General features: G+C 39.5%; 2 protein-coding genes across 4 annotated transcripts; both read left to right on the forward strand.

Moving 5' to 3' along the window:
• Positions 1–100: 100 nt before the first annotated feature.
• Positions 101–5,833, forward strand: ssuh2rs1 (ssu-2 homolog, related sequence 1). 3 transcript variants are annotated; one of them, XM_063464409.1, is made up of 14 exons: positions 101–263; positions 372–414; positions 543–607; positions 1,143–1,244; positions 1,940–2,015; positions 2,195–2,324; positions 2,456–2,516; positions 2,749–2,870; positions 2,965–3,027; positions 3,116–3,198; positions 3,306–3,398; positions 3,529–3,634; positions 4,968–5,075; positions 5,196–5,833. In XM_063464409.1, exons 2-14 carry the CDS (start codon positions 392–394, stop codon positions 5,334–5,336), a joined length of 1,173 nt encoding a protein of 390 aa, XP_063320479.1. In that variant the 5' UTR covers positions 101–263; positions 372–391; the 3' UTR covers positions 5,337–5,833. The 3 variants fall into 3 exon arrangements, with proteins under 3 accessions (XP_063320479.1, XP_063320478.1, XP_063320480.1); XM_063464408.1 differs by having other exon boundaries at positions 101–414; XM_063464410.1 differs by lacking the exons at positions 101–263; positions 372–414; positions 543–607 and adding an exon at positions 774–890.
• Positions 5,834–5,975: 142 nt separating this feature from the next.
• Positions 5,976–25,325, forward strand: LOC134618759 (DDB1- and CUL4-associated factor 1-like). Its single transcript, XM_063464316.1, has 25 exons — positions 5,976–6,175; positions 8,798–8,918; positions 9,841–9,917; positions 10,009–10,082; positions 10,167–10,280; positions 11,486–11,623; positions 11,794–12,390; positions 12,877–12,978; positions 13,070–13,228; positions 13,490–13,669; positions 13,824–14,033; positions 14,146–14,315; positions 14,432–14,556; positions 14,916–15,151; positions 16,287–17,371; positions 17,476–17,674; positions 18,955–19,037; positions 19,473–19,557; positions 19,640–19,873; positions 20,309–20,402; positions 20,858–20,962; positions 21,152–21,225; positions 21,316–21,411; positions 21,505–21,802; positions 24,032–25,325. The coding sequence occupies exons 2-25, from the start codon at positions 8,806–8,808 to the stop codon at positions 24,085–24,087; spliced, it is 4,704 nt and encodes a 1,567-aa protein (XP_063320386.1). The 5' UTR covers positions 5,976–6,175; positions 8,798–8,805; the 3' UTR covers positions 24,088–25,325.
• The last annotated feature ends 1,208 nt before the right edge of the window (positions 25,326–26,533 follow it).

Genomic DNA, 26,533 nt, shown 5'->3' on the forward strand with positions numbered 1-26,533 from the left:
ACACCATTATTTGTAACACGCTCCCAAAACTTAGTGCGTACTTCCTGAGCGGATACTTTCTCTTTTTTGTGGGGGAGTGTGTATGTGCTGGGGTGGGGGTGGAGGGGTTTCTATACTTCTCTAAACTATCATTAAAACACCCCTTCACGGCAGTTCCTATTTTGAGAATACCAGAAATCTTTTTTATTTTGTTTGACTGGTACAACCAGAGCTGGCAGCTTTGAAAAAGCTGGAAACGTGACACAGGAGTGGGGCAATAAAAGGTGAATGATCAGTTTTATGTCACATGATTGATGTCTTGTGATGAACTGACAGCGCATGATTCTAGATCGCATCTGAAGACTTTGCACGGTGTGACTTTTCTCTCGTAGCTGGCGTGAAACGCTTTGAAATGGAGCAACAGCCTTTGCTGAGGTAATGGTCGCGTTATTCTGTATGTCTTTGCTTTAAACTTTAACCCAGCTCGCATTTTATTGTATTTATTAATTTTTTTGCCCCCCCACATTCCGATTATCTTAACTTTCGTTTCCCCTTACTTGCAGTGGGCCAGGCAGAGATTATGGAGTAAATAATCCCGGTTATATACCAGCAGCTGCGGGGACGCCTGGTAAGATCTTTTACCCTCCTTGTTATTTTCTTACTCATTGATACAGATTGTTGTGATAAAAGTAATAGTTATCATCTTCCGGCTGTGGGAGTGACGTCATCGCGGCGTACAGGTTAGGTGTCTGTCGCTGGAGAAGTCGTATGTAGTGTAATGTAAGCCTGCTGGGGGTGTAATGTCTAGCGAGATTTAAGGAAGTTTTAAGGAAGCGAGATCACCCCCTGTCAGAAGTAGTTGGTGCGGGAAAAACAACTCAGTATGGATACGAACATGGAGTTGCACAAACGTAAGTCACATTGCACCCTAACAGCTTTATAGGATGTTGTGAAGCAGTGACGTGTAATTTGGACAATGCCCGGAGATTTCAGAGTAGACTGAGTGATGCACAGTGGAGTTTATTTATTTATGTATTTATTTTACAGCTTTCTTTTCCCGGTTTTCTTTTTGGTCTGGCTGTGATTCGTGAAAATGTCAGAACAGGATTGAAATTCTGTCCGTCTGTGCCTATGATTGAACTGGTTCTTCTGGTTTGTTTCAGCAATGTTTGCCCCACCCGTTGCTGAGTCCAATGGCCCCACCGCTCCTCCAGCCAGCATGTTCGACAGCATGCCTGGATATGAAGGAACAGTCGCTGGGGGAGGTATGGTATGCCGGACATACTTTGTTTGCGCCACTATGAATGTCCTATGCGGAGGCTCAAATGGTTCAATAAAACCACATTACAAATTTAAACAAAAAAACATCTGAAAATGTTACACCTTGTATGCTATGCTATATTTATACTTAAAAACACACTTTTCCATGAAAATGGCTGAAAGGGAAGAAGACAATGAATGCAGTACTCATAAATGAATATTTACTTTACATCACCTTACAGCATACAATCATATAACAAAACAATTATAATGATGAGGTAACATGCGTCAATAATTACAGATTTTACAAATATTTGCATTATTTGCCTAGTTTTGCAAGGTTCCCAAATACACACTATATGCTCTACTTTGGGTATACTGAAAATATGAGGTGTTAATACAATCAAATGCATATTATGAGATTGTAACTTCTTGGGGGTGTCAGATTTATCTGCAGTGTTGAAAAGTTGCCCTCAGCTTTGTAAATCTTTGCAAAGTACAAGAAAATGTCAGTATAAAAGATACCAGATCAATATTTATAAATAAAACTGGACGTTGTCAGCAGGTTTTTCAGATATGATTAATCGTAGTTCCAGACTCAGAGAAAAACTCAACTGGCCAGACTTTGAGAGCTAGGGTTAGGCTTGTCTTTTTGTTGTCTTTTTTTATTGTATGAATCTAAAAACGTTTTGATTTTAAGGTGGATTTCTGCCGCCTCCCATGCCCACATTCCCAGCAGCGCAGCCTGAGCCTGCGCTGGATCAACCCCAGTGGAAGTAAGACTCAAACCACTTTCTTTCACCATACTAGCTCATGATATTGCAAAACATTTTCAATGATGGGATTTTAGGAAGCAAAAAAAAATCTCAGTGCCTCAGCACCCAGACAGCTGAAACTTCATATTAAAAGGGTAGACAATGTGACATACCATATCACCTTCCCTTATTACTGGCAGCATTCCCTCTATATCTGAAAACACAGCCCGGGATGCCTTGCTCCTGTTTGTAAAGAGTAAATGCTGCTACAGTTCTGCACCAGCAAAGGATGGAGTGATCACTAACATGGAGGCATTCAATACATATAGGGTAAGATGAAGTAGGCTGTGTTTGGAAAAACCTGCCACAATGACAATCAAAAATAACTGTCTTTTTTTTTTAACATTACAGAGCATGAATAATCATTAACAATAACCAATACAAACATTTATGTTTTTTAGTACCGCTTGGAAACTTTCAATGAATCCAGATCTACAGAGTGGAGTCACGAACCATACACAGGTACAATGCTGTTTAAATAAGTGTCCTTTTTTAATGTTAAAAAATAGAATTACTCTTAAGTCTGAAGTAACATTATGAATTTCATGTCAGACAAACAGTCCAAAAGTCAAAGATGTAGATCTGCTTATCAGCATGTTACAATGAGCAAAATTCCATTAGCTCACCAGTGGAAAGACTCTTTTATTGTTTCAGCTGTCAGCTAGCTATTTAGGATACATTTTATTTGTACCAGGTCAGACGGTGGATGCCTATGCCCAACAACCTCCAGGGCCTTGGGATATTCCTGCTAAAACCCCCCAATTTTTTTTTGATGACAAACAATTTATTAAAGTTCCCTACACATCATCTGTGAAGGTAAGCTGTGGAAAACACGTTAAAAATAACTACTTTTACTTTTTAAAAAAATCTTTTGTTTATTTTTATCTCACGATAAACATTGCATTCACAGCCCTGCCATAATTGTTTGGGAATTGGCCGAAAACCATGCAAAGACTGTGCCGGAGCTGGTAACGTAAGTATTTTGCACGGGCCTCAGGAGAAAAAAGGATAAATGATAAAATTCCTAAAAGCCTTTTCTTTTTCTTTTTTTCTCCTGACAGAAAGTTTGCTGGGTGTGTAATGGATCTTGTTATCGTCACGGGAATGATAGGTGCACCCACTGCAGTGGCAGAGGAAGAGAAAAGTAAGCATAAACCACAGATTTCTTATTTTTAGGGTCAAACAGGGTCATGTATAATGAATCAAAATTTTGCTTTTTTGTGAAACATACTGATAGTTGTTCTTTTACAGTTGCAGTTCCTGTCATGGGCAAGGATCGAGGCAGTGTGACGTGTGCAATGGAAAACAACAGCTCTTGGTTTACATCAAGCTCACTGTGAAATGGTGCACATTGATAAAAATTACTTAACTAGCTTAGCCAGCGCAATAGTCTCTTAATAAGATGAATCTCATTCATATACGATGTAAAGCTGCTATAATAGAAGACTGAATTTCCTCTTGTATATGCTTCCAGGACTAACAACTCTGATGCTTATGTTGTGGAACAGTTGAGTGGACTTCGGGTGGAAAACCTTAGCAAGGTGTCTGGCAAGGAGCTCTTCAGAGACACCCAATACATGGTATTCTATCTATGATGATATTACTATCCATATTTGGTATGATACCTGGTACGCCGCAAGAAAATAATTTAAAATAGATCATTATATATTTGTAACTAAAGAAGGAAAAAAAATACCCAGAAAATTTTCTGTTAATAATAATTTTATTTTAAAGTTTGTGACAGAACAATTTGAATAAGACCGAATAAGTATGGCTTGTTTGGAAGAGATGACAGGAGGAAGCCTCTTTTTCTCTAAAAAGAGCATAGCAGCACCAGCACAGCTTGGGTTTGCAGAGTTGCATCTGAGCAAACCACAAAACTTTTGAAACAATGTGCTTTGGGCAGATGACACTAAAGAGAGATGTTTGACTGTAATGCACAACACAGTTTTTGAGAAAACCAAACACAACATATCAGCTTAAACACTTCATACCAACTGTTAAGCACTGTGATGGAGCGTTGATAATTTGGGCTTCTTTTACAGGAATAGGACCCGGGCACCTTGCAGTCATTGATGCGTCTGTATAGTACAGTCATATGTGAGGCAATCTGACAGCTAAAGCTCAGGGAAAATTGGCTCAAGCGACAGGAAAATGATCTCAAGCCCAGCAGCAAATCTACAACAGAAAGCCTGAAAAAGGAAAAAAGTTTTGCAATGGCCCAGTCAATATCCAGACCTCAACCTGACTAATATGCTGTGGCAGGACTTTAAAAGAGCTGTGCATAAACAAATGACCAAAAAAATTAAATAAACTGAAGCAACATTATAAAGCATCAAAGTGAGAGACTGATGGCAGAAAACGATTACTTCAAGTTATTGCTGCTAAGAGTTGCTCTACAACATACTGAATCATGGGCTGTACTTAGTTTTTCCCAGGACTCCATAGAGTCATGTGAAAACATTCACATGTCTCTATGCAGTCCTGTCCTGACATTTTACATGACTGAATATTTGGAGCATGTGTATCTTTAATCACATTATTATTCTCAGTAATGTTGCAAGAAGAGACGATATGTTAAAACAATATCATTATTTTAGCCCATGTTGTATCTAACACCATTTACTGTACATCAGGTTGTTACAACTAGGAAAACATTGGGGACCACAATGACATCAAACGCATCCTGTGAGACCATTGTGTAGGACTAGTTGCTTATCTGCTGCTTTAACTATGCAGTTTTCATATCAACTTATCAGAGCTTATAACTGTATACCTTTGCATTTCTCGTAATGTAAAAATTAAACTCTGTTTTTTAATCCTGCTGGATCTATTTAACAATAGGTCAGTGCAGTTTAAATAGTCACATTAACTCAGTACTTAACTTAAATTCACTGTGAACACCCTTTGTAGGTATACCCACTTTCAGGATTCCCTGACACGTCGGTGGTGAGTGCTTCTCAGCGCCTTGTCAGTGAGCACCAGGGAAAGTACATGCAGACATCACGCATTCTACAGCAGGTATTTTTGTCAATATTATATTTAAAAAAACATTTGTTTATCTATTATCTAATGACTTGGTTAGTTAAAGAATAATTTAGCAGCATGCACCCTACTCATATTTTCTTTCTCTGTCTGCAGCGTCAAACCATAGAGCTGATCCCTATCACCAAGGTCACATACACCTGGAAAGGAAAATCATACATCTACTTTGTTTATGGAAACGAATTCAAAGTTGACGCAGATGACTACCCTGCCACCTGTTGCTGTACTGTAATGTAAACACAATAGCTGGGCATATCAGAGCCTTTTACTCTTACTAATTAAACCGCTAAAAAGGAGATCATATTTACATACTTATGGTTCTATTTTGTTGATTTAAAAGGGAGCTGTGTGACATATGGGCAAAGATGACGTTATCAAAGTTTGATGTAATGAGGCAGTTAAAGGAGGCATTGAATGTATCATCTTACATATTAGTGGAACTGAAAAGGCTTGTCTATTTTGTTGTTGCATGTAATGTCAAAGGTAAGGGATAGCGATTATTATGTTTTTGTTTTACATGCAATTTTAATGTATTCACAGTGTAAACTCTAATGATATGTTATATGACTGTTAATGTTAACTGAATCCTTTTGCATTTTCTTTGCTACATGATAGTAGTGATTTTTTCCCCATTATCAATAAAATCAAATTTATGATACCGTCTATTTGTATTTTTTAAATCAGGGTCTTTGTTAATTTAGAAATATATATTTTTAGCACAATCAATTTCCGGTTGCCGAAGTATGGTTTCTTTGTATTTTAATATGTATGATTGTGTAAAGTTTGTTTTGAAAAACGAAGCTCTGATTAAAAATATTTCGTAATGTTTTGCTGCGTGGTTGATTTCGTCATTACTAGTCGCCGGTCGCTGGTAAAATGACGCGCAGAACGTGTTCGCCATAATGATAATAAACCGTCAACACAAGGCTGCAATAAAGCAAATTAAGCTGAGGCTGTGAGTCATTGATCGATGCATTGATAAGCAGTTATCGGCTATTTAAGTCTGGACTAATACAAGTGGATGCGAGTCGTTGTGAAATTGAGAAAAACGAGCAAGAACTGAGCGGAACAACAAGGTAAAGTTAGCATGCTAGCTAACTGTCCAGTTTCACCTGTAGGTTCACGTCTAGCTTCTTCCTTAGTGCTGTGTACATGTGCAGGAAGGTGTTGTCGTTCCGAGTGTTGTTGTAATCTAAAATGACAGGTTTTGCATTTCTGGACAGTTCGTCCTTACTGCAAGCTGTAGTACTGGAAGAGAAGAGTGGCTACTTTAGTGTGCTAAGTACATTAGCTTCCTTGTTTAACAGCTAGCCAAACATCGCAACAGGCAGTAGATGTGAGTTTGCTGCTGTCTGCTTCACTTAAGGTGAAGTGCGTGTAGGAAAACAAGGAAAGCGTTTGAGCTTAAATGTGTTTCAAAAAGAACAGAAAATATTTTTAGCAAACACTGACTTAAACAGAAGTTTGACAGTTGCGGCAGTCCCTGGAGGACTGCTGCAGCTGCACGCTCAGCTGTGAAAAAGCAACGGAGCGAGTCAGCGTGCTTTGTTCTCCCGACTGGAGCCAAACAACCTTCAGACTAAGCCAACTGAACTTCTCGCATGCTTCCCTTTAATAATGCCGTGGTGTTGTTTTTATTTTAAACGATTATTAGCTACGGATAGTGGCAGCACACGAATGTGGGCTAAGCTGTAAAAAGTGCACAAATAAATAAATTCTTTCAGTGATCCTAAATTATTAACTGGGCAGATGAGGTAAATGCCCAATTGCACCAAAACTCTAAGGTCCCCCAACGCAGGTTTGTACCATGTCATTTTGCCTACTTAATTCCTTAAATTGCAATTTTGTTTTACTACTTCTGACCTATGAGTCATTTAAGCAAAACAAAAAACCCTACTAAACAAAGAACCAATTTTAAATTGTATCTTTAGCCACTTTATTACTGGAAATTTGTTGTCATTTGTTGCATTTTCTTTGGTCAAATTTTTGATCACCAAAGATAAGTGTGGCAGGCATAAAATGGTATTTTTGTACCAAAAAGGAAATGACTGTTAGTGGAAAACTTGTCGTATCTCGACACCTGTGCAGTGTATCCTTAAGAGAGAAAAATTACAACAAAAAAGTACAATTGGAGGAGAAAAGAAGTGGGAGGCCTAAAACTATTTACAGCAAACGAACAATATCTGAAAGTCATTCCTTGAAGAAATGTGAAAAAAAAAAATTAAGCAAAGACTTGGATAAACTGAATGGCTCGATGCATCTACTGTTCACTGATACTTTAGAAATGGTCTCAGTAGAAAGGTGGCTCTCAAGAAGCTCTGCTTAAGAAAAATGGGAAGACGTGGCTGAGGTATGCCAAAATACACAAGAACTGGACTGAAAATCAGTGGCAACAGGTCTTATGAATCGAAGGGCATTTTCACACCCATAGGTTGTTTTTTCTGGTCTTGATAAGTTGTAGCTTTTCCTGTGATTTGGTTATCTGATTTTTTTTTTGGTTTTCACACAGCAAGCAAACCAAAATGCATCACACCAATCCACATGCTAATTTTCAGGCTGCTCATTGGCCAGATGTGTCTGGGGAGGGGCAACAAAAGTAAAGCAGGAAGGTGGTGTTGTATTCTGGGCTATTGGAGAACATGGAGAATTTACGTTCATTTCATGGCTAGTTGCTAACCCCTACAGAGCATTGCACAGCTGTATTATCTTGCTGCATGCTGCAGTGGCTTCATTTTTCAGCATAACAATGCAGTAAAAGCATACCTGGATAGTGTTCCTGTGTGTGTTGGTTTTTCTGTTGTCGTTGTTGTTGTTTTGTTTTGTTTTTTCTCCCTATCAGTCATCGGTTGGCCTACACAGAGCCTAGACCTCAATATCACTGAAGCAGTATGTAGTCTTCCTAATCAGTCTTGATAGAGAAGCAAACAAAAGACATCCAACGTCCGAAGATGAGCTTTGAATGTCTTTAAAGAAGCCTGGAGAATGTTCAGGAAGACTTGCAATTAAAGAAATTACAGGAAAGCTTGCATAAGAGAGTTCAGACTGTGCAGAAGAATAAAGAGTCATAAAAATATTGATTTTCAAGCTTATTAGAATTGTTTAAATAAATAAAAGAAGAGAGAGAGAGAGAGAGAGAGACATCCAGCTTTAAATTTATGCATTGAACTTATATTTTGTTGAAAAGTTGTCATAACTGATTGGTGCAAAAACTGACTTGTGAAACCTCCAGCCAATGTCATATTATGTTTTCAGAAAAACTGCAAGGCTCTCACCAACAATTGTCATTCTTGGTACATTCAACAGTTTTCTGTGTATATGAAGTTTGGGAAGTGGAGAAATATATGCCCTTTATTTTTTCTTTCTTCTGGTGAGCAAAATAAAGTGTATTTATCATTTGTTTTCTTTTGACTGCTGGTGAAACAAAACAAGACATTTTCTATTTCTTGTGACAGAAAATTGTTAAAACTATCAAATATTCAGATTTGAGAAGCTGGTACCACAAGATTTGAGGAAGCTTTGAATTTTAAAAATGACAAGGTGATTAAAAGAAGGTTCTTTCCATATCTTTTTAAGTCTAAAATTGTGTGTTTTTGGGTTGTCGGAGAAATGTTAAAACTAACAAAAGTAGCATGACACGTGGCATCTTAAGAGGCTAATCCAGACATGATGTTAAGTGCATTTTTGTGCTGTGCTAACAGGCTGTGCTATGGCATCGGCATCTGCCAGTGTGGACTCCAAGGCAGAGCTGACTTCTCTACTTGAACAATGGGAGAGAGAGCAACAGGGCAACACGCAGGACCTGGTCAACATCCTCACCAAGTAAGCGTTGGATATTGTTTATGTTGGTGGCACCCAGCCTTTGTAATGCCCCCAGAGGCCTTTGTTGAAACCACCTGTGATGTCTCAAATTGAATTCTAATTCAAAATACTTCAGATAAGGTTTTATGTCCTCATCGTGCTATTGAAGAGTCAGTGTGGCAAATTGGGTACATTTGTACTAGCATGCAGAGGCAGAACTGACTGTGTCATTGCATTTAGCTAAATCATTAACTAATTTCCCATTACCTCCTGATACTTACTCAATTTAGTCTTCATTCTCAGACTTCTGTTGTTTATCCCATATGTAGCTGCAGTCATTTATTTTTACTTTGAGTTAGCTTTTTAGTAGTTCAACAAAGATTATACTTTCAGTTAATTCTTAATTTTATCCTTTTTAACTGTTTATTTGTTGCTTTTGGCTAAATGGTTAGACTTTTGTGGTTTTTGCTATCTAGATTTTTGACTCAAGGTCCTTTTTTCACATGAAGTTGTAATTATTTTTTTGTAGTAGTAGTTGTACTGAATTAGTTTTGAATGATTGACACAAAATAATACTTATTTATTGTATACTGGTACTTTGTGCCACCCTCACTGTTTAAGAGCATCCTCCCTTTAGGCCAGCTTATTTCTTCAGAAGTAAGGATTGCACACACCCAGAGCAGTGTGCATGAGGTGATCATATTGTCAATTGCACTGACATCATACAAATCCCAGAGCAGAAAGAACTCACAGGGAATACTTACATGGTGACCTCTTATTTAAAACTTTGGCATGTTTAATACAAATCTCAACCATTGTAACGGATAGAAATGGCAAAGAAAGAGCAGCTGGCCTCACAGAGGACTGTTTTATGCAGTGTAATTAGGATGATTTGAGGGTTAGTTAAAAAGAGTTAAACATGCTCATGTGCTGTAATTTTCAGAATCTCAGAGCTTGTTGAAAAGGAGACAGAGGAGTACCACAAAGCAGATCCTGACCCTTTCGATGATCGACATCCTGGTATGACAAAAACACGGCGACCATAGAATTGCAAGACTACTGCTGATTTTGAGTGTAATTTATGTTTTGACATTTTCCTCTTTGCCACTAGGGAGAGCTGATCCAGAATGCATGTTAGGGCACCTCCTCAAGATCCTGTTCAAGAATGATGACTTTATGAACGCAGTAAGACTATTAGATGGATTTGAGAATGTTACCTTTAAAATAATGCTCACTCAGAAGATGATTAATCTTTATTTCCCTTTGTAGCTTGTGAACAGCTACGTGATGACCAGCAGAGAATTTTCCCTTAATGCCGCAGCTTGTCGCCTGCTTCAAAACATCATGCCTGGATTGGAGACAGCTGTGGTCTTTCAAGAAAAAGTATGTTACCCCTGACTTCATTATGAGATAACTGTGAGATTTGGTTGAGGACAATGGAAGAAACAATATTTCAGCTATTGTTATAGCGTTAATAATTTTGGAGTTTTGAAGATGTGCGTCTTAATCAGGTGTATTCAGTGTTTAAAGGTATGTAAATTGACTCCAACAAAAAGTTTTCAACATGTGGTTTCATTTTGATTTTATTGTGTTTATTTGATTTGATTTAATTCATCAAGTCCCAAATTTCAGATGAACACCCTGACTGTAGTATATTAAACAAATTGAGGAATAAATAACAGTACAGGCTGCAACTGAAATTAAGATCTCTTTAAACCTCCTTAAGCAGTAACAGCCACCCTCAGATGTTTCCTGTAGCTGCTTGTGGGACTTGCACCACCACACACGCAAACAACTGTCGTTGATTGAACAGCGCTCATCAGGCAATATCACTTCCTCTCAGGGTGCTTATTTAAGCCATTCCAAAACAAACCAAAAGCTCTTTCTTCTTTTGAACTGCTCTGTTTATTTGCTTGGCTGCTTTCAATCTATGACTTGTTGCATCATAGATCATCATGTAAGCATCAGATAACGGACTGCTGCCCTTCCACTTCCCTGTAAACATTTCGTAATGCAAATTTGCAACCAGAACCTGAAAAATCAAAGAATGCCCAAATGGTGATGTCTCTTTCACCATGCTTTGATGTTTTTGAGCTTCAAACATCAGGTAGTTTTTACTTCTGGTCTGTTTGGTCACAAAGTAAGATTCATTTCTTTGAGGCGGTGATACTGACTGACAGACCACCCCATCGCTTTTAAAAACACTGTCTAAAGAAGTCAGTTTTGTTTGTTGTGTCACAGTCTAGTCTACAAGTTAAAATTTAACTGCAGCGCTGTATTATTTGACCCATGACAATAAATGTCATACTGCTTCTCAAAACGCAAGGCCTTAAAGCTTTATTTTAAAAAGGGAATCCACATTTACTATGAAAAAACAAAAACAAAAAAAGTACAAAACTAGTGACATCCTTGGTGTGCGGATCCTTGGTCAGGTTAAAAAGTTAAATTACATCCGTACAAATCATGTGAATTTTTTTTGAAAGTCATGCATTCTTATTTCAGCAAAGAAAAATAAGAGCCACCTTTTGATGAAATTTGGTACTCTGTGTCTGCATGTACTTCATCACTCCTGTGTTTGCTCTTCTTAGGAGGGCATAGTTGAAAGACTCTTTAAGTGGGCTCAGGAGGCCGAGCAGCCCCTCAGAATCTATGCCACAGGCTTGCTGGCAGGTGCCATGGAGAATCAAGACATTGCAGCAAACTACAGAGAGGAGAACTCTGTTTTGGTCAGTGGAGGTTTCTACTCTCTTATGTATCAGGTTGCATTAACAGGGTAATGGCATGCAGTGATAAGACAAGTCATTACAACAGGTGATTTAAAAATGTTTTCCAGCAGTTTGATCAGAACCAGTAGGTGGTGTAAAGCAGCTTGCTTTTTCTTCTTTACTTTTGACAGGTGCCTTTGATGCTGCATCGGTTGCGTGAGCTTCAGAATAAAGATGCTGAGAACAAAAGGGATATCAAGCGGCCCAGCCCCAGGAAGACACTGAGCGAGCCTTTGTTACCTCTGGATGAGGAGACGGTTGACGGAGGCTTTGAAGAGAAGCCATTCACACCAGGGAAAAATGGAGCCGAAAAGGAGGGGACGGGACAGCCGGACGATGGTGAAATTTCCTTCTCAACTATGGAGCCTGAAAACGAGCTTTCGTTCCGTCTAAACTCCCCTCACAAGACCAGCAGCCGTGCCAACTCGGCTGTAAAAACCATGATGAAACCCATGTCTGCTCCGGGATCTTTGGCAAACCAAGGAATGTCTGATGGCAGCAGTTACCTAAAAAGAAGAGCTGAGAGGGAAAGTGGCAGGACCTCAAAACAGAAGCTAAATTTCTCTTTGCCAGAGCCAGAGAGGAACTTCAGTGAGCTTTCCAACAGCAGCTGGACTGAGATGAGCCCCTGGGTGATTGGTAACAACTATCATCTGTACCCTTTGACCCCAGAGATTGAGCAGAGGCTAATCCTGCAGTATCTCACACCTCTGGGGGAATATCAGGAGGTTGGTCCACTTTTATCAGCCTATAGAGTTCTTAAACCTGCAAAGATCAGCTGAATAATTGATATGGATTGATATTTTTATAATCTGTTAGTTTAAATGACTTCAATGTCCACATTTGATTAATTTTTTTTATTTAAGGAGTAATATGATAGTGGGCATTTTAGACTAGTGTTCTTTGTAGACTGTTGAGGATTTTACTAGTTTTAAATAATATTGTTTTAATGCAGCCCTTGTAATATGAGTTTTAATCATTTGTAGTTCATGTGTTTGACTGTGTTTGTGTGGCCCTTGTGTTGGCACATGTTTACCAGCAGATGTCAGTCTTTCATAATTATTAATTTTTTTTTATGTTAAAAATTTATTTTTTTAGGTGCGACCTTATACATTTCAGGTTCATCTAAGAATTTTTTTTTAAAAAACTAGCAGACAGACCTGGCACTGAGAAGTTTTTAAAGTACATTCTGTCCTACTCTCTCCTACCTGCAGCTGCTGGCAGTGTTCATGCAGAAGGGAGCTCGGGAGTTGCTGATGCATTACATGGATTTAAAACAGACCAATGATGTGCAGCTCACCTTCGAGGCTCTGAAGGTAAACACAGTTTCATGTAGTCGACCTTTCACGGTGCCTGAAGTGCAACAAGGTGCTCCAAAATTCTCCTGTTTTCTTCTCATCCTCACAGTATCTGGCTTCGCTGCTGTTGCACAAGAAGTTTGCTGCAGAGTTTGTTGCTCATGGAGGAGTTCAGAAGTTGCTGGAAATCCCCAGGCCTTCAATGGCAGCTACTGGAGTGTCACTGTGCCTCTACTACCTTGCCTATAACCAGGATGCCATGGAAAGGGTACGGAGAGTCACAGTAATATACAGAAACAGTTATTGTATCCTTATTTTGCTTTAGGTCTATTATGTGGACTAAGATGAAGTCTCTGTTGTTAAAAATTTGAAATGAGATGACTAACATAATGATAATATGTTAGTGATCTGTAGAAGATGACATAATTCTGTACCGTCAATCAAAAATCATTTTTTGATTAGAAGCTACACTTAAGTTTAATACTAGTAGCAGTTCATGTTTATATTCATGTCTTTCTCTCTTCTCAAGGTGTGCATGTTGCCTCACTCCATCCTGTCAGATGTAGTTGGCTACACGCTGTGGCTGCTGGAATGTTCACATGCATCCGGCTGTTGCCACGCCACCATGTTCTTCTCCATCTCCTTTTCCTTCCGTGCAGTCTTGGAGCTTTTTGACAGGCAGGACGGCCTACGACGTCTCGTCAATCTGGTAGGACAAACCAGCAGTCCTTGCTTTAATGTGTAAACGTAACTGTGTTATTTATAGAAAATAACATAATGTGAGTACGGCATTGACTGCTTTTCTTCAAATGTAGAAGATCCTAATTGTGTACTTGCCTATGCTATGAACTGACTGCTTTCAGATTAGCACACTGGAGATCCTGAATCCCGAAGATCAGGGAGCACTGCTGAGTGATGATGAGATTTTCTCCAGCAGGCAGACAGCCAAGCACACCTGCATGGCGCTACGCAGGTACTTTGAGGCCCATCTGGCAATCAAGGTGGAGCAGGTGAAGCAATCCCTTCAGCGCACAGAGGGCGGTGCCCCAATTCACTCACAACCGTACTACAAGGTAAGCAGAAGACTTTTTATCTGTTAAATATTTTGAAATATTTTATGTTGTATTTAGTATTGCATGTGTGTTTTGATGAAGTAATCTGTAGTGATGGTGTCTCATTCTTCAGGCTGTCAGCTATAGCCGTGAGCAGGTTGTGGAAATGATGGAGTTTTTGATCGAGCATGGTCCACTGCGACTCTATTGGGAACCAGCAGAGGTCTTTCACAAGCTGTCATGTGTTCAGCTCCTCCTGCAGCTTATATCCATTGCCTGTGACTGGAGGACCTACTATGGCAGGTATTGACATGGCAGTCATTGTTAAAATGCCTTTCATACATATTTTTTCATACATATTCTAGACAGTATGTTTTATCAGTGCACTCAAAGTGATGGTTATTGTTCTTTCTTTGTAGGAGTGACACTGTGCGCTATGCCCTTGACATCCTGAGTATCCTCACAGTTGTTCCCAAGACCCAGCTGCTGTTATCTGAGGCTGTTGCTGTGCTTGATGAGGGAGGATCCACAGTTTCCACTGTTGGTAAGTTATTCCATTTTAGTTGACATTCATCTATCAAAGATCAAATACAATTGCATTATTATCTTGTGAGTATTAAAAAGTCTCATTTTACTTGTATATCAGTGGTATTCACTAAATGGTGACACATTCAAACAGCTTTTTATATGGCCATCTGTTCACAGTGCCATTAGAGAATTTCTTGCACAATAAAATCAAAATTTATTATCACTACCCACAGAATGCAATAACATGGAGCAGCTCTGTTTTCATTTGTTTATTTTGTGGAACCTTTGCCCAGTCCTTTTGAGATATGGCGTAACTCCAGGTATTCCTTTACAAGGTTTTTAATTTCATCTTTTTGTTTTGTTTTGTTCTCTCAGGGATGAGTATAGTTCTGGCAGTCGCGGAAGGAGAGGTATTTGTGAATGATGCAGAAATTCAGAAGTCAGCACTGCAGGTTGTCATCAACTGCGTTTGCGCTCCAGATAAACGCATGTCCAGCATTGGCAAGTTCATTGCAGGAACCCCCCGTCGTCGCCTTCCACAGCAGACCAAAGCAAACGAAAGTGTGCTCACTAAGATGTGGAATGTAGTGCAGTCGAACAATGGCATCAAGGTAGAATTAACACACAGCACACACAAAAAAATGGGTGGTTTTTATGTTAGAAAGATAATATTGGCATTTTTTTTTTTTTTTTTTTTTTTTTTTAAAGCACTAACAAAAACAGCCTTCTGGCAGATCAAAGTATATCTTATATAGTGACAGGTGCTGGAGTGGTAAATGAAACAGATTTATTTGATAGCTTTTAGAATGGGTAACACTTAAAGTGTGAACTTCTTAAACCCACAACCACCCACATTTATATACTGATGTACTCCACTGACTTACACACTAAGGATATTCTGAAACCTGTACCAGTGCAGCTGAAACATTACAGACAGAAAACTACCTAAATATTGTAACATTTGAATTCAAAGACTGCAAGAAAGATGTGGTGTTTTGTTGTAAACTTAGCTTAAGTTTCCAGCTAAATGTATTGAGGTTGTCCAGGATTTGGCATCGTCTCATGTAAATGATGGTGTATAAAATCACAACCTGCATCTATTTTCTTCCTCTTATCCAATTCAGGGTCGCGGGGGGGCTGGAGCCTATCTCAGCTATCACAGGGCAAGATGGCTTTTATAGCAGCACATCTTTTTTGCACAAACATATTTTGTCAAAGTCACCTTGACTTCACAGACAGAATTCAAGTTCAGCAAAGCCAGCTGGATGAGGTGTTCCTCAGCAAAGAATAGTGGGACGGTAGTTTTCTCTTTTTAGTAGGATTTCCATTATGTTTCTTCTCCTGGTCTATGGCTGCTTACAGTGAGGATATAATGTAAGGAAGAGATATAAAGTTGTAAATGTGATTCCCTTTAAACTTCTTCAGAAGCTTCTTCTCTCTTTGTGCATTTAAGGGATTGACCAATCCTTAAAAGAAAATGAGGAATGATTTCCAGTTTGGGGAAGGATGTAAGGAAGCATAAAATATGACAATAAAAGCACTTTTACTAAAGCACTATGATAACGAGATCAGCTAAAGCACTGAATTACCTACATTAACATTTACAGATTTAGTCTGCTGCTGCTTATGCCCTCTGCTTAGACACCATTGTTTTATTCTCCTCAGTTGGGAGCTTTCCTGATCAAGACACTTTCGCTTATGCCCTTAGCCCTTGTTTATAACTTACATTTTGTGTTTGTCCTCTAGGTTCTGCTATCCCTGCTGACAGTGAAGATGCCCATTACGGATGCAGATCAGATCCGAGCTCTGGCCTGTAAAGCTCTGGTGGGTCTGTCTCGCTCCAGCTCTGTCAGACAAATCATCAGCAAGCTGCCGTTGTTCAGCAGCGGACACATCCAGCAGCTCATGAAGGAGCCTGTGCTCCAGGACAAACGCAGCGAACATGTCAAATTCTGCAAGTTTGCTGCAGAGCTGATCGAAAGAATCTCTGGGAAACCGTTGCTGATTGGTACAGATGTGTCTCTGGCATGGTTGCAAAGGGCCAGTGTGGTTGCTCAGTCCAGGATCACCTTCCCTGAAAAAGAGCTGTTGCTGCTTATTAGGAACCATCTTGTGGCCAAAGGCCTGCATGATACTGCCACCACACTCACCAAGGAGGCAGATCTCCCGATGGCATGTTTGTCTCACTCTTCGCATTCTTCTTCTACCTACCCACCTGTTGCCCCTCCCCCTCCTGCCTCTCCTGTTGCTACTCTGCCTCGCACACCTCGGCTGGCCAACGGTGTTGGATCAAGACTTGGAAGCCACCCCTCTCATTCATCCACTCCAGGATCCAGCCACCCTCAGACACGTCCATCAACATCACAGCCCAGTGGAATGCCTGCTGCTGCTTCTTCTGCTTTCCCATCAACATCTGTCCCTCACTGTAACAGTGGCTCACCACTGATTGGGCGAATTGTTTTCTCACGTGAGCGGCAAACAGGGTGCAGTACAGTAAGTTGTAAAAGACCTCGGGTGCTGCGGCAGAAGTCTGACCATGGGGCCTTCAGCCAGAGCCCAGCTATGAAGAAACAGTTTGACAGGCACCTGCCATCTCCCCCTGCATTAGACAGCATTATTACAGAGTACCTGAGGGAACAGCATGCACGCTGTAAAAACCCTGTCGCAACCTGTCCACCGTTTTCCCTCTTCACCCCCCATCAGTGCCCTGAGCCCAAACAGAGACGCCAAGCACCCACCAACTTCACATCCCGACACACGCGGAGAGTCATATATCCAAAATACGGAGGTGTAGATGGAGGATGCTTTGACAGGCATCTTATTTTTAGCAGGTAAATATCTTTGTTTCATTTTCCGTTTCTGAGGCTCAAGTGCGATTTAATCGGTCAGCCCCATCACAACCACTGATGTAACTCCTCATATTTTCTTTGTCCAGGTTCCGTCCCATCTCTGTGTTCAGGGAGGCAGATGAGGATGAAAGTGGATTCATGTGTTGTGCCTTTTCAGCCCGTGAGCGTTTCCTGATGCTCGGAACGTGTACGGGGCAGCTCAAACTCTACAATGTGTTTACAGGCCAGGAGGAAGCCAGCTACAGCTGTCACACTTCAGCTATCACTCACCTGGAGCCGTCACGGGTTAGTAGAGAGAACCACAAATAAATTAATTAATTAAAAAATATATATATATACAATTTAAAATTAAATTGCGTGCTATTTATTATGGGCTTGAAACATGTGTCATGTTATTATGTTTAACCTACTAGGACCTGGCGTCCACATATGTGGACATCACATTTTGGGTTGTCTAGACTAAAATACTAAATTTTGCTCTACAAGGGCCTGATATCCACTTACGACAGGGGTGGGCAACTCTAGGCCTCAAGGGCCGGTGTCCTGCAGGTTTTAGATGTGTCCTTGATCCAACACAGCTGATTCAAATGGCTAAATGACCTCCTCAACATGTCTTGTAGTTTTCCAGAAGCCTGGTAATGAACTAATCATTTAATTCAGGTGTGTTGACCCAGGGTGATATCTAAAACCTGCAGGACACCGGCCCTCGAGGCCTGGAGTTGCCTACCCCTGACTTACGAGGACGTTATACTGCCACTGTTCTATCGAAATTTAAAGCGAATGTCCTCATATGTGGATCTTATTTTTCTCAGAATCAAAATTAGGTAAAAATAAAAAAATCACGTAATTTTTTGTTTTTACATTAATCAGGTCCCAATCAGCCCAAATAGCAAAGAGAAATTAAAAATGCATGCCATGAAAGAGTTCAGGTCTTCGGAGGTTAAAACAAACTTGAACATAATGTATGAAGATGTTCATGCAAAACAAAGTGTTTAGGTTTCTTAAAAAAATGGCAGCAGGAGGCTTGTTTGTATGATGTGTCCTCCAGCTGTTATTCTGACTGCAACACGGAGGACAGAGCAAAGAAAGAAATGGCTGAGGGATTGCAGCCATGCGTCATCATCTTACAATCCACATGCATCATACTCGTGTTGTACCCAAGGTTGATTAGATCTGTGTCACACAGTGTGCCTTGCAGTAAACTTACAAGACTGCTAAAATCTCAGCGTGTAGATGCCTTAAACAAGAGTAATGACAAATCTTCAAAACCTCTACCACTCATACAGTGAGACTAAATGTTTAAAGAAGACATCCTGTCAAGTATTTAAGTGTTGAAAGTAAACGCATTTGCTTTTCCAAGTATTATGTATTTTAAAAAAAAAATAATAATAATTTTTTTAAAGAAGGGAGAATGGGATGCAGTTATTTTTTACATCAAGGCTGTTTTTTTTTTTTGTTTTTTTTTTTGTTTTGTTTTGTTTTTTCCCCACTAAATTGCTTTTTCTAGAACTTTATTGTTTGAAAATGTTTCTAAAAGAGGATCTCATCTCGTTATGTCTTTTTAGGATGGTTCTCTGCTCTTAACGTCGGCCTCTTGGAGTTACCCGCTGTCTGCACTGTGGGGCATGAAATCGGTGTTCATCATGAAGTAAGCAATGCATTCACAAAACTCTAAAGTCATATTTACCCAGCTACATTGAAGTGCACATTAAACATATTCTATTAAGTAAAATGCATAATTGAAATATTTGCGGTATGAAATTATTAGAAACTGCTGCCACATGACTTCTGATTAAGTCTGTCGAGATCTTACTGCCTCTATGTATGTGGTGATCTTTGCCCAGTGGTATAGCAGCTTTAATCTGTCAAAGGAGCCGCCAAAGGGAGCTGAAATGTGGTTTAATTATGCACAATAATGGCCTCTGGGCTGTAGTCTTTCTGGAAAACAAGCATGTGGCTTTATTCATCTGAAAAGTTTAACCAATGCAATATTAACCCTGAGATTCTCAACAGTATGAGACTAAAGTGCTCTGCTGACTTTGTGTTTTTGCTTAAATGTTAATCATGCTCTCTATTTCTTTAGGCATTCGTTTCTGGGCGACCATTATGTGGAGTTCAGCAAGCTTTCACAAGATCATGTCATCGGGACAAAAGAGCACGTAGCACGTGTACGCATGTTTTCCATTATGCATAAAAACAAAGCATCCAGCAAGAGGGTAAATGTTCATTCTTATTACTTCTCTTCACCAGATATATGATATCCAGACTGGTCAGGTTACTCTAACTCTAAACAACCCAGACCTGGCTAACAACTACAAGAGAAACTGCGCCACCTTCAACCCAACAGACGACCTGGTGCTGAATGACGGTGTGCTGTGGGATGTGCGCACGGCTCAGGCCATCCACAAGTTTGACAAGTTCAACATGAACATCAGTGGAGTGTTTCATCCAAACGGCCTTGAAGTCATCATCAACACAGAAATTGTATCCTTTCATTGTTGGGTTGGTACAACTGCAGTTTTAGAACTTTTACAGTAAATTTGTTATTTTGATCTTTAGACCATTTTATACCTCTCACTATTGTTCTCCAACAGTGAGGGGAATATTTTTAAGGATGAGGATATTTAAATATTTATTTGGTAAAATTCTTATTTTGATGAAAATACAAAAATGCTACCCTTTCTTAATGAACTATTTCAATGGAGAGATAAAGTGAATGCATAATTAAAGGTCAAGGAATAGTTGTCAACAGTGGACTTTCACTGTAAATATAATTACTGTGACTGCTATTGGGAATCGTTTCACTGCTGAGCATAAAATATTTATTCCATTAGGGTTAGGGTTGTCTTGGGAATGGTTATTTATTGTTCTTGTTTCTATACAATTGAGTGTATCGTGGTCTTTAACTGAGACTTTTAGTGGGATCTGCGCACTTTCCACCTCCTCCACACGGTTCCTGCTCTGGACCAGTGCAGAATAGTCTTCAACAACAGCGGCACTGTCATCTATGGAGGTAAATGCAGAATTCACTGCGTGATGGGTAATGTAGCACATTTGGCATCAGGCCTGCAACTCACTTCACAGTCAATACAAGTGTGTGAAAGGTGTGTTTGGGTAGAAGGTTGGTAAGTGTGAGGCAAAGTGCGCACGTGTGTATTTGGTGAAAGGTGTGAATAGAGCCTGCAGCGGTAGAGGGGTGTGTGTGTGTGCGTGTGCATGCTCACGCGCAAACTACTTGATACCACAGAGTCAGTCAGAGCCATATGGACTGAAAGCTCAGTGTTGGACTGGCAACAGAAAGAACCAGCTGGTTCATGCCACCTCACAGGAAGAGCCATGGGCGTGCAGTACTGGCTTTGTCCGTACAGCGAGCGTTTCAACCACTGAGGAGCCAGAACCAAAGCTAACCAGCTTGCTGGGTTCCTTTTATTTACTCTCCATCTCTCCCTGTGGCTTTTGTTTTTGTAGCAATGCTGCAAGCTGATGATGAAGACGACATGATGGAAATGCAGATGAAAAGTCCATTTGGTTCATCATTCAGGACTTTCAATGCCACAGACTATAAACCCATTGGTGAGAGTTCCTACATTTAACTAGCTCAAATTGATCCTTATAGTTTTACTCATTTAATAATAATCACTGTCACTTTTTATATTCTATATTTTATATTCTGTATTGATGAATGTATATATTTTTAAACCCACTGTAATACTTGTCTCCTTGTACTTTTGTTAAACATGTTTTTTTCCCCTCTCTTCTCAGCCACTATTGATGTAAAGAGGAATATATTTGACCTTTGCACAGATACAAAAGACTGCTACCTAGCCGTAATTGAGGTAAATTCCTTTTCATCACATTTTTAACAATGATTGCGACCATTTTTCCAAAAATACATGAAAATGCTGTTTTGTCCCCCCACCCCATAGAACCAAGACTCAGTCAACACTGACACAGTGTGCAGACTGTATGAAGTTGGTCGGCAGAGACTGGCAGAGGAAGAGGAGGAAGACGAGGAGGATCAGGTACTTTTTTTTTTTTTTGTTTTGGATGCCACTTTGGTTCCTTTACGCAACACTAACATTTCTAACAACTGACCTTCTGTGTTTGTGCTGCAGGAGGATGATGATCAGGAGGAAGATGATGACGACGATGAGGATTCAGACGATGATGTTGATACAGATCCCCTCATCGCCGAGCTGGAGAATGAAAACGGCGGAGAGGATGAAGATGACGAAGAGGAGGATGATGGTAACGATGAATTCTCTCCTTCTGATGAAGAAGTAGCGCGTCTCCTCGAAGAGGATGTTGATGCTGCAGATGATGACGACGATGATGACGACGATGATGAGGATGACGATGATAATGACGAGGATGACTCTGATAATGATGATGTCGATCTGGATGGCGATAATGGTGAGCAGAGGGTCTACAGTTTACCTTGTTCTTCAGGCTATAGCAATTTTCTTCATTTTATTTAGCTTTTAATTGTCCTCTAGCCTGCTTGTGGTGTGTAGATGACCAGTTTAGGTGTGTGTGTGTGTGTGGCTGCTTTGAGGCCATACGCGATAAGAGGGAGTCATATTTTAGATTAAATCCTGAAGTATCTTGAGAAACTACGACTATCTGGCAAACCTCGTTTGTAAGATGGTTACCAAAGCTCTCTAATAAGTCTAGCGTTTTAATTGACTCCAAACCTGTCTGCTTATAGAAACAGAAAAAAACACGTCCAGCTATAGCAGCATGAAGGGTTTTTTTTGTTTTGTTTTGTTTTGTTTTTTCATTTGAATAGTAACATTTCAGTTGTTCCAGTCAACGTGAATGGAGAAAATATTTGTGATGCCAGTACATTTTCTTTTTTCTTTTAACTACAGTGTATTTTAAATTGATTAAGTCTATAAACAGGAGGGACATTTGTTGGTGTGCCAAACTACCTGCTGCCACTATGTTCTGAAACTTGGCCACCTATCAAAGACTGGGTTATATTGGGGGGGGTGGTAGTTTGTACAGCCTATTTTCTGAGCTGTAAGTCAGCAGGGGTATTGTTTGTTTGTTTTTGTTTTTTCCTCCTGAAGAGTGAAGGTGACAGTCATAGACAGAACATGGACACTTTATTAGGTACACTTTGCTCGTACTGCCTTAGTTCTTCATGACGTAGTTTCAGGAATGGACTGGAAACATTCCTTAGAGATTCTGGTCCATGTGGACACATTGTCATGCAGTTGCATTTGTCGACTGCAAACTGTATCGGGGAGGCACTAATTTGGATTGAGACCTTGTGGATGCAGAGGCTATTTGAGTACAATGCATTCATTGTCGTGTTCAAGAACCGAGTTAAAGATGATTTTAGTTTTGAGACATTGCGTGTTATCATGCTGGAAGCAGGCATCATAACATGGGTACACTGTCCCCAAGATAGAGGACCCCAACCAGTTGCAGCAGATGGCTGCCCTTCCTTGAGCTGGAGGTTTCTTCCTGATTTAAAAAGGAGTTTTACCTTCCCATGGTCACCAAGTGCTTGCTCATATGGTGTTGTCTGATTGTTGACGATTTCTGTGTTATTGTTGGGCCTTTACTTAACACTATAAAGCACCTTGAGTCAACTGTTTTGTCATTTGGTGCTCGTGAGGAAAAATACTGAGGTAGGCTGTGAAGTTTACGAGTCTGTACTAAAGGGCCCAAGAAAATATCCTCCATACAGTTACACCACTACCAGCCTGAACCATTAAGTCAAGATGGATATTATCCATGCGTTCATGTTGTTTAGGTCACATTCTGACTCTACTATCTGAGCACACAGCAGTCCTCTGACCTTTGGCATCAACATGGCATTTTCACCCAGATTTTTAGGGTTAACTGCAGCTGAATATTTTTCCTCTTTGTGAGGAAAATACCAGTAAAATACCATTTCTGAAATATATTTACAATTAGCCACTCATGCCACAACTGTGCCACATTCAAAGTCCATTAAAATCACCTTTTTACCTCATTCTGATGCTCAGTTTGAACTTTGGCAGTTATCTTGAAAATGTGTCTAAATGAACTCTATTGCTGCCATTTGATTTAGACATTTAATGAGCAGTTGAGCAGGCGTATCTAACAAATTGGCCTTTAAGTGTATTAAACACTAGAAAGTGTAATATGAGAAAGCACATAATTATGCTTGTCCATTAATCAGCACACCTGCCTGTGAGTACAATCGCATGATCAGCATTATATTGATTACAGTTTCACATGCACATTTTTGTAATTATAAAATTAACAAACTAAATGTGTGCCTTTGTATAAACAACTGGGTTAGATAGATGAGAAGTGTTATAAGGTAACCTAGAAGCATCTTTTAATAAATACAGCTCTGGTGTCATGTAAATGATGCAGCACAACTGTTTGGTCAAACTTCTGTTTTCATGCCTGTCTGGTCATCCTTTTTTCCCCAGTGGAATTTTAAAAAATGCTGTCTTGGTTTATTCCAGACGTTGAGACGCACAAAAGAAAAATCAGAGTGGACTTAAAGCTCCTTAACATTATTTCAAAGCTGCTTTGTTTTTGCCGTTTTAGCGTTTTCATCCCTCACCCAATGACCTATTCAGCACAAAATCTCACTTTCCCCATTTCTAAATCTGTATTTGTCTATCACACAAACAGACAGCTCTGACAACTCTGACCTTGAGGATGACATCATCTTGTCCCTGAACGAATGAGGAGCCATCTGCATCGGGGATAAAGGAAGACCCGTCCACTTCTGCCCCGTGGACGTTTGAGCGGACACGAAAAGTGGACGATTGGTGCATAACGTGGGTGATAATTTGGAGCCCTGCCTGTTTTAAACGGCAGGTGTCTGCACACTTTGACGAGACTGAGGAGGAACGAGCTCACAGAGATCGAGCGGGAAAATCCATGCGCACAACTTGGTTTAACGTTGGGCATAAATGATTGTATATGATATAGTTTTATTTAAAAAAAGGCTTGTAAAATTTAAAAAAAAATGGCTGGTGTGAAAATAGGTTAAAAGAGAAGTTTTATATTTTATCACATTAATGGTTCTTTAAATGAGCCTCTTCATTTGATATTGACTGATTTTCTAAGCCTCTGTTTGGTCACAGATTAGTCTTTGTAGGAGATGCAGCTTACTTTGCAAGGCTCTGGGTCTGCATTTGTGTAGCTAAGGATACAACGCTCTCTCAAGCTTGTACTTAGCCAAGCCGCCTAGAGTAATCACCAAAAGTACTGGAGTATTGAATTGGGCAGCTATTCTGATGCACAAACATGTTGCCACTGGTTCAAAAAGCATTCAGATACCACTTCAGGATTTACTTTCACCATACTCTGACCAAAAAAAACTACACACAGCAGTGCTATTAGTGAATGTTGCCTCTTGATTTCAATATGTAAATAGAGAAAATTAAATCAGCTTGGTGCTCTAACTAGTGTGGACACTGTACACCTGCTTGCTGTCAGCATGACAGACATTAAAGAGGCCTCTACAGCTTTCCACCATTACACCCCTTCACCGGGTCAAAACAAGGATTTGGATTCAGTGGGTGCTTCTTAAGATTACAGGGTTTTGTTTTGTTTCATGCTGGTGGTAACATCACAGGTCCAATCATTCATTGTCAGTAAATGGCATTTATTGCAGTGACTTTGGCTTATTAAAGGATGGACATCTGGCTAATTCCTGGAACATTCAGCAAAAAATATTTCAAATTTGTGTTTTCTCTGAGAGAAAAACAGGATCTATGACTGTCAGCCTTGTGAAAACTGATGCCAAGCACATGCACACTTTCAGTGCAGTGCAGACATTTCATGATTTTTGTTTTTTGCCTTGTAATTATTTTTACCTGTTTTCGTTTCCAAAAGGAAACTTGTACGTTGAGTTTCTTGACAGTTTATGTACAACTTGTATGTATCTAAAGTATTTTTACTATAAATAAAGAAAGAAATGAGGAAAATTATTTCTTTAATAAAATATAGTTTTTCTTAGATTAGAGGCGTCAAACATAAAGCCCGGGGACAGAATTGGCCCGCCGAAGACCCCAATTGGCTCATTGGATGACTTTGGAAAGGAGGACATAAATTCTGGACTTTTAATTGTATTTTCAGTGTTATAGCTTTTGCTGCCCAATGGCCATTCATACTAAACCAATGTAATTAAATGATAGTCCTGTCACTTTACAAATTTACTTCTTACAGTTTAAGCCCAGTGAATCGTGCTAATAGATTTCTCTAATTTACAGCATTTCTTTATCATGTAGAAAAACATATGTTATTGAAATTGTGCTTCTTTTTCTTACATTAAGGTATCTCATTGATTAAGTGTGTAGTTACATTTCTGCACACTGAGAAAAATGGGAGTTTCACTGATCCACATAAGATTGAAGTGGGCTGTATGTGGCCCACGATGTAAAATGACTTTGACATCCCCGTCTTGGATAATGGCTGTCCGGCATAGCAAAGGCATCTTAAACACTGAACTTTTACAGTAAGGTAAAAATTTAATTTTCCTTCAAACAAGGAGCCAACAAAGGGAAACTTTGAGCAAATCTTTTGAGGAGAGAGTTTTTACTTTTTATACTTTTACTGTGAAACAACTGGCTTGCAATTTCAAGATTTAAAAAAAAAAAAAAAAAAAAGGGGTTTTCTTCAAGATGAGAAAACCACTGTGCCACTAATCATGTGTACTATATTATGGATATATCCTGTACCTAATAGCAACAAAGGCACTACATGCTACTACTATTGTAGAATTGTTACTTCTTAATACCACATGAGCAAATACTCTGACAATTACTTTGCATTATGTAAACAGAATGAATTTAGGCATTAGATCAGTGTAATTCTTTCTATAGGGTTGGTGTGATAGAAGGGGATGCTAAAGATGGAGTGAGATTTCCGTGGAGACCCCTAAGGTTAGCAACTGAAAGAAGTACATGAAGAATATGACCTCCTGGATTGTTTTTGGGCTTGTTTACATCTATGACTGACCTAATGTTGCCATTTTATTTCAAGTTCCTGTTGAACTATGTTCTTTTGCAGAATAGGTCTTGCTCTCAATGAGAAGATCATATAAAGATTACAATAACAATTTAATGATTAAATACTTCCACATTAAAGTTAAACTGGACATATCTATTATACCGATTTCCAGCT

Source organism: Pelmatolapia mariae, linkage group LG20 (genome assembly GCF_036321145.2).
Source record: "Pelmatolapia mariae isolate MD_Pm_ZW linkage group LG20, Pm_UMD_F_2, whole genome shotgun sequence".
NCBI lineage: Eukaryota > Metazoa > Chordata > Actinopteri > Cichliformes > Cichlidae > Pelmatolapia > Pelmatolapia mariae.

Excerpts from the sequence above, each read along its gene's own strand:
- LOC134618759 (XM_063464316.1), top strand. The coding sequence starts at position 8,806 with ATGGCATCGGCATCTGCCAGTGTGGACTCCAAGGCAGAGCTGACTTCT. Across the intron at positions 13,670-13,823 it reads TACGACGTCTCGTCAATCTG|ATTAGCACACTGGAGATCCT; the intron begins GTAGGACAAACC and ends GACTGCTTTCAG. Across the intron at positions 21,412-21,504 it reads AGGAAGACGAGGAGGATCAG|GAGGATGATGATCAGGAGGA; the intron begins GTACTTTTTTTT and ends TTTGTGCTGCAG.
- ssuh2rs1 (XM_063464408.1), top strand. The coding sequence starts at position 392 with ATGGAGCAACAGCCTTTGCTGAG. Across the intron at positions 3,199-3,305 it reads AGTGGCAGAGGAAGAGAAAA|TTGCAGTTCCTGTCATGGGC; the intron begins GTAAGCATAAAC and ends GTTCTTTTACAG. Across the intron at positions 3,635-4,967 it reads TCAGAGACACCCAATACATG|GTATACCCACTTTCAGGATT; the intron begins GTATTCTATCTA and ends CACCCTTTGTAG.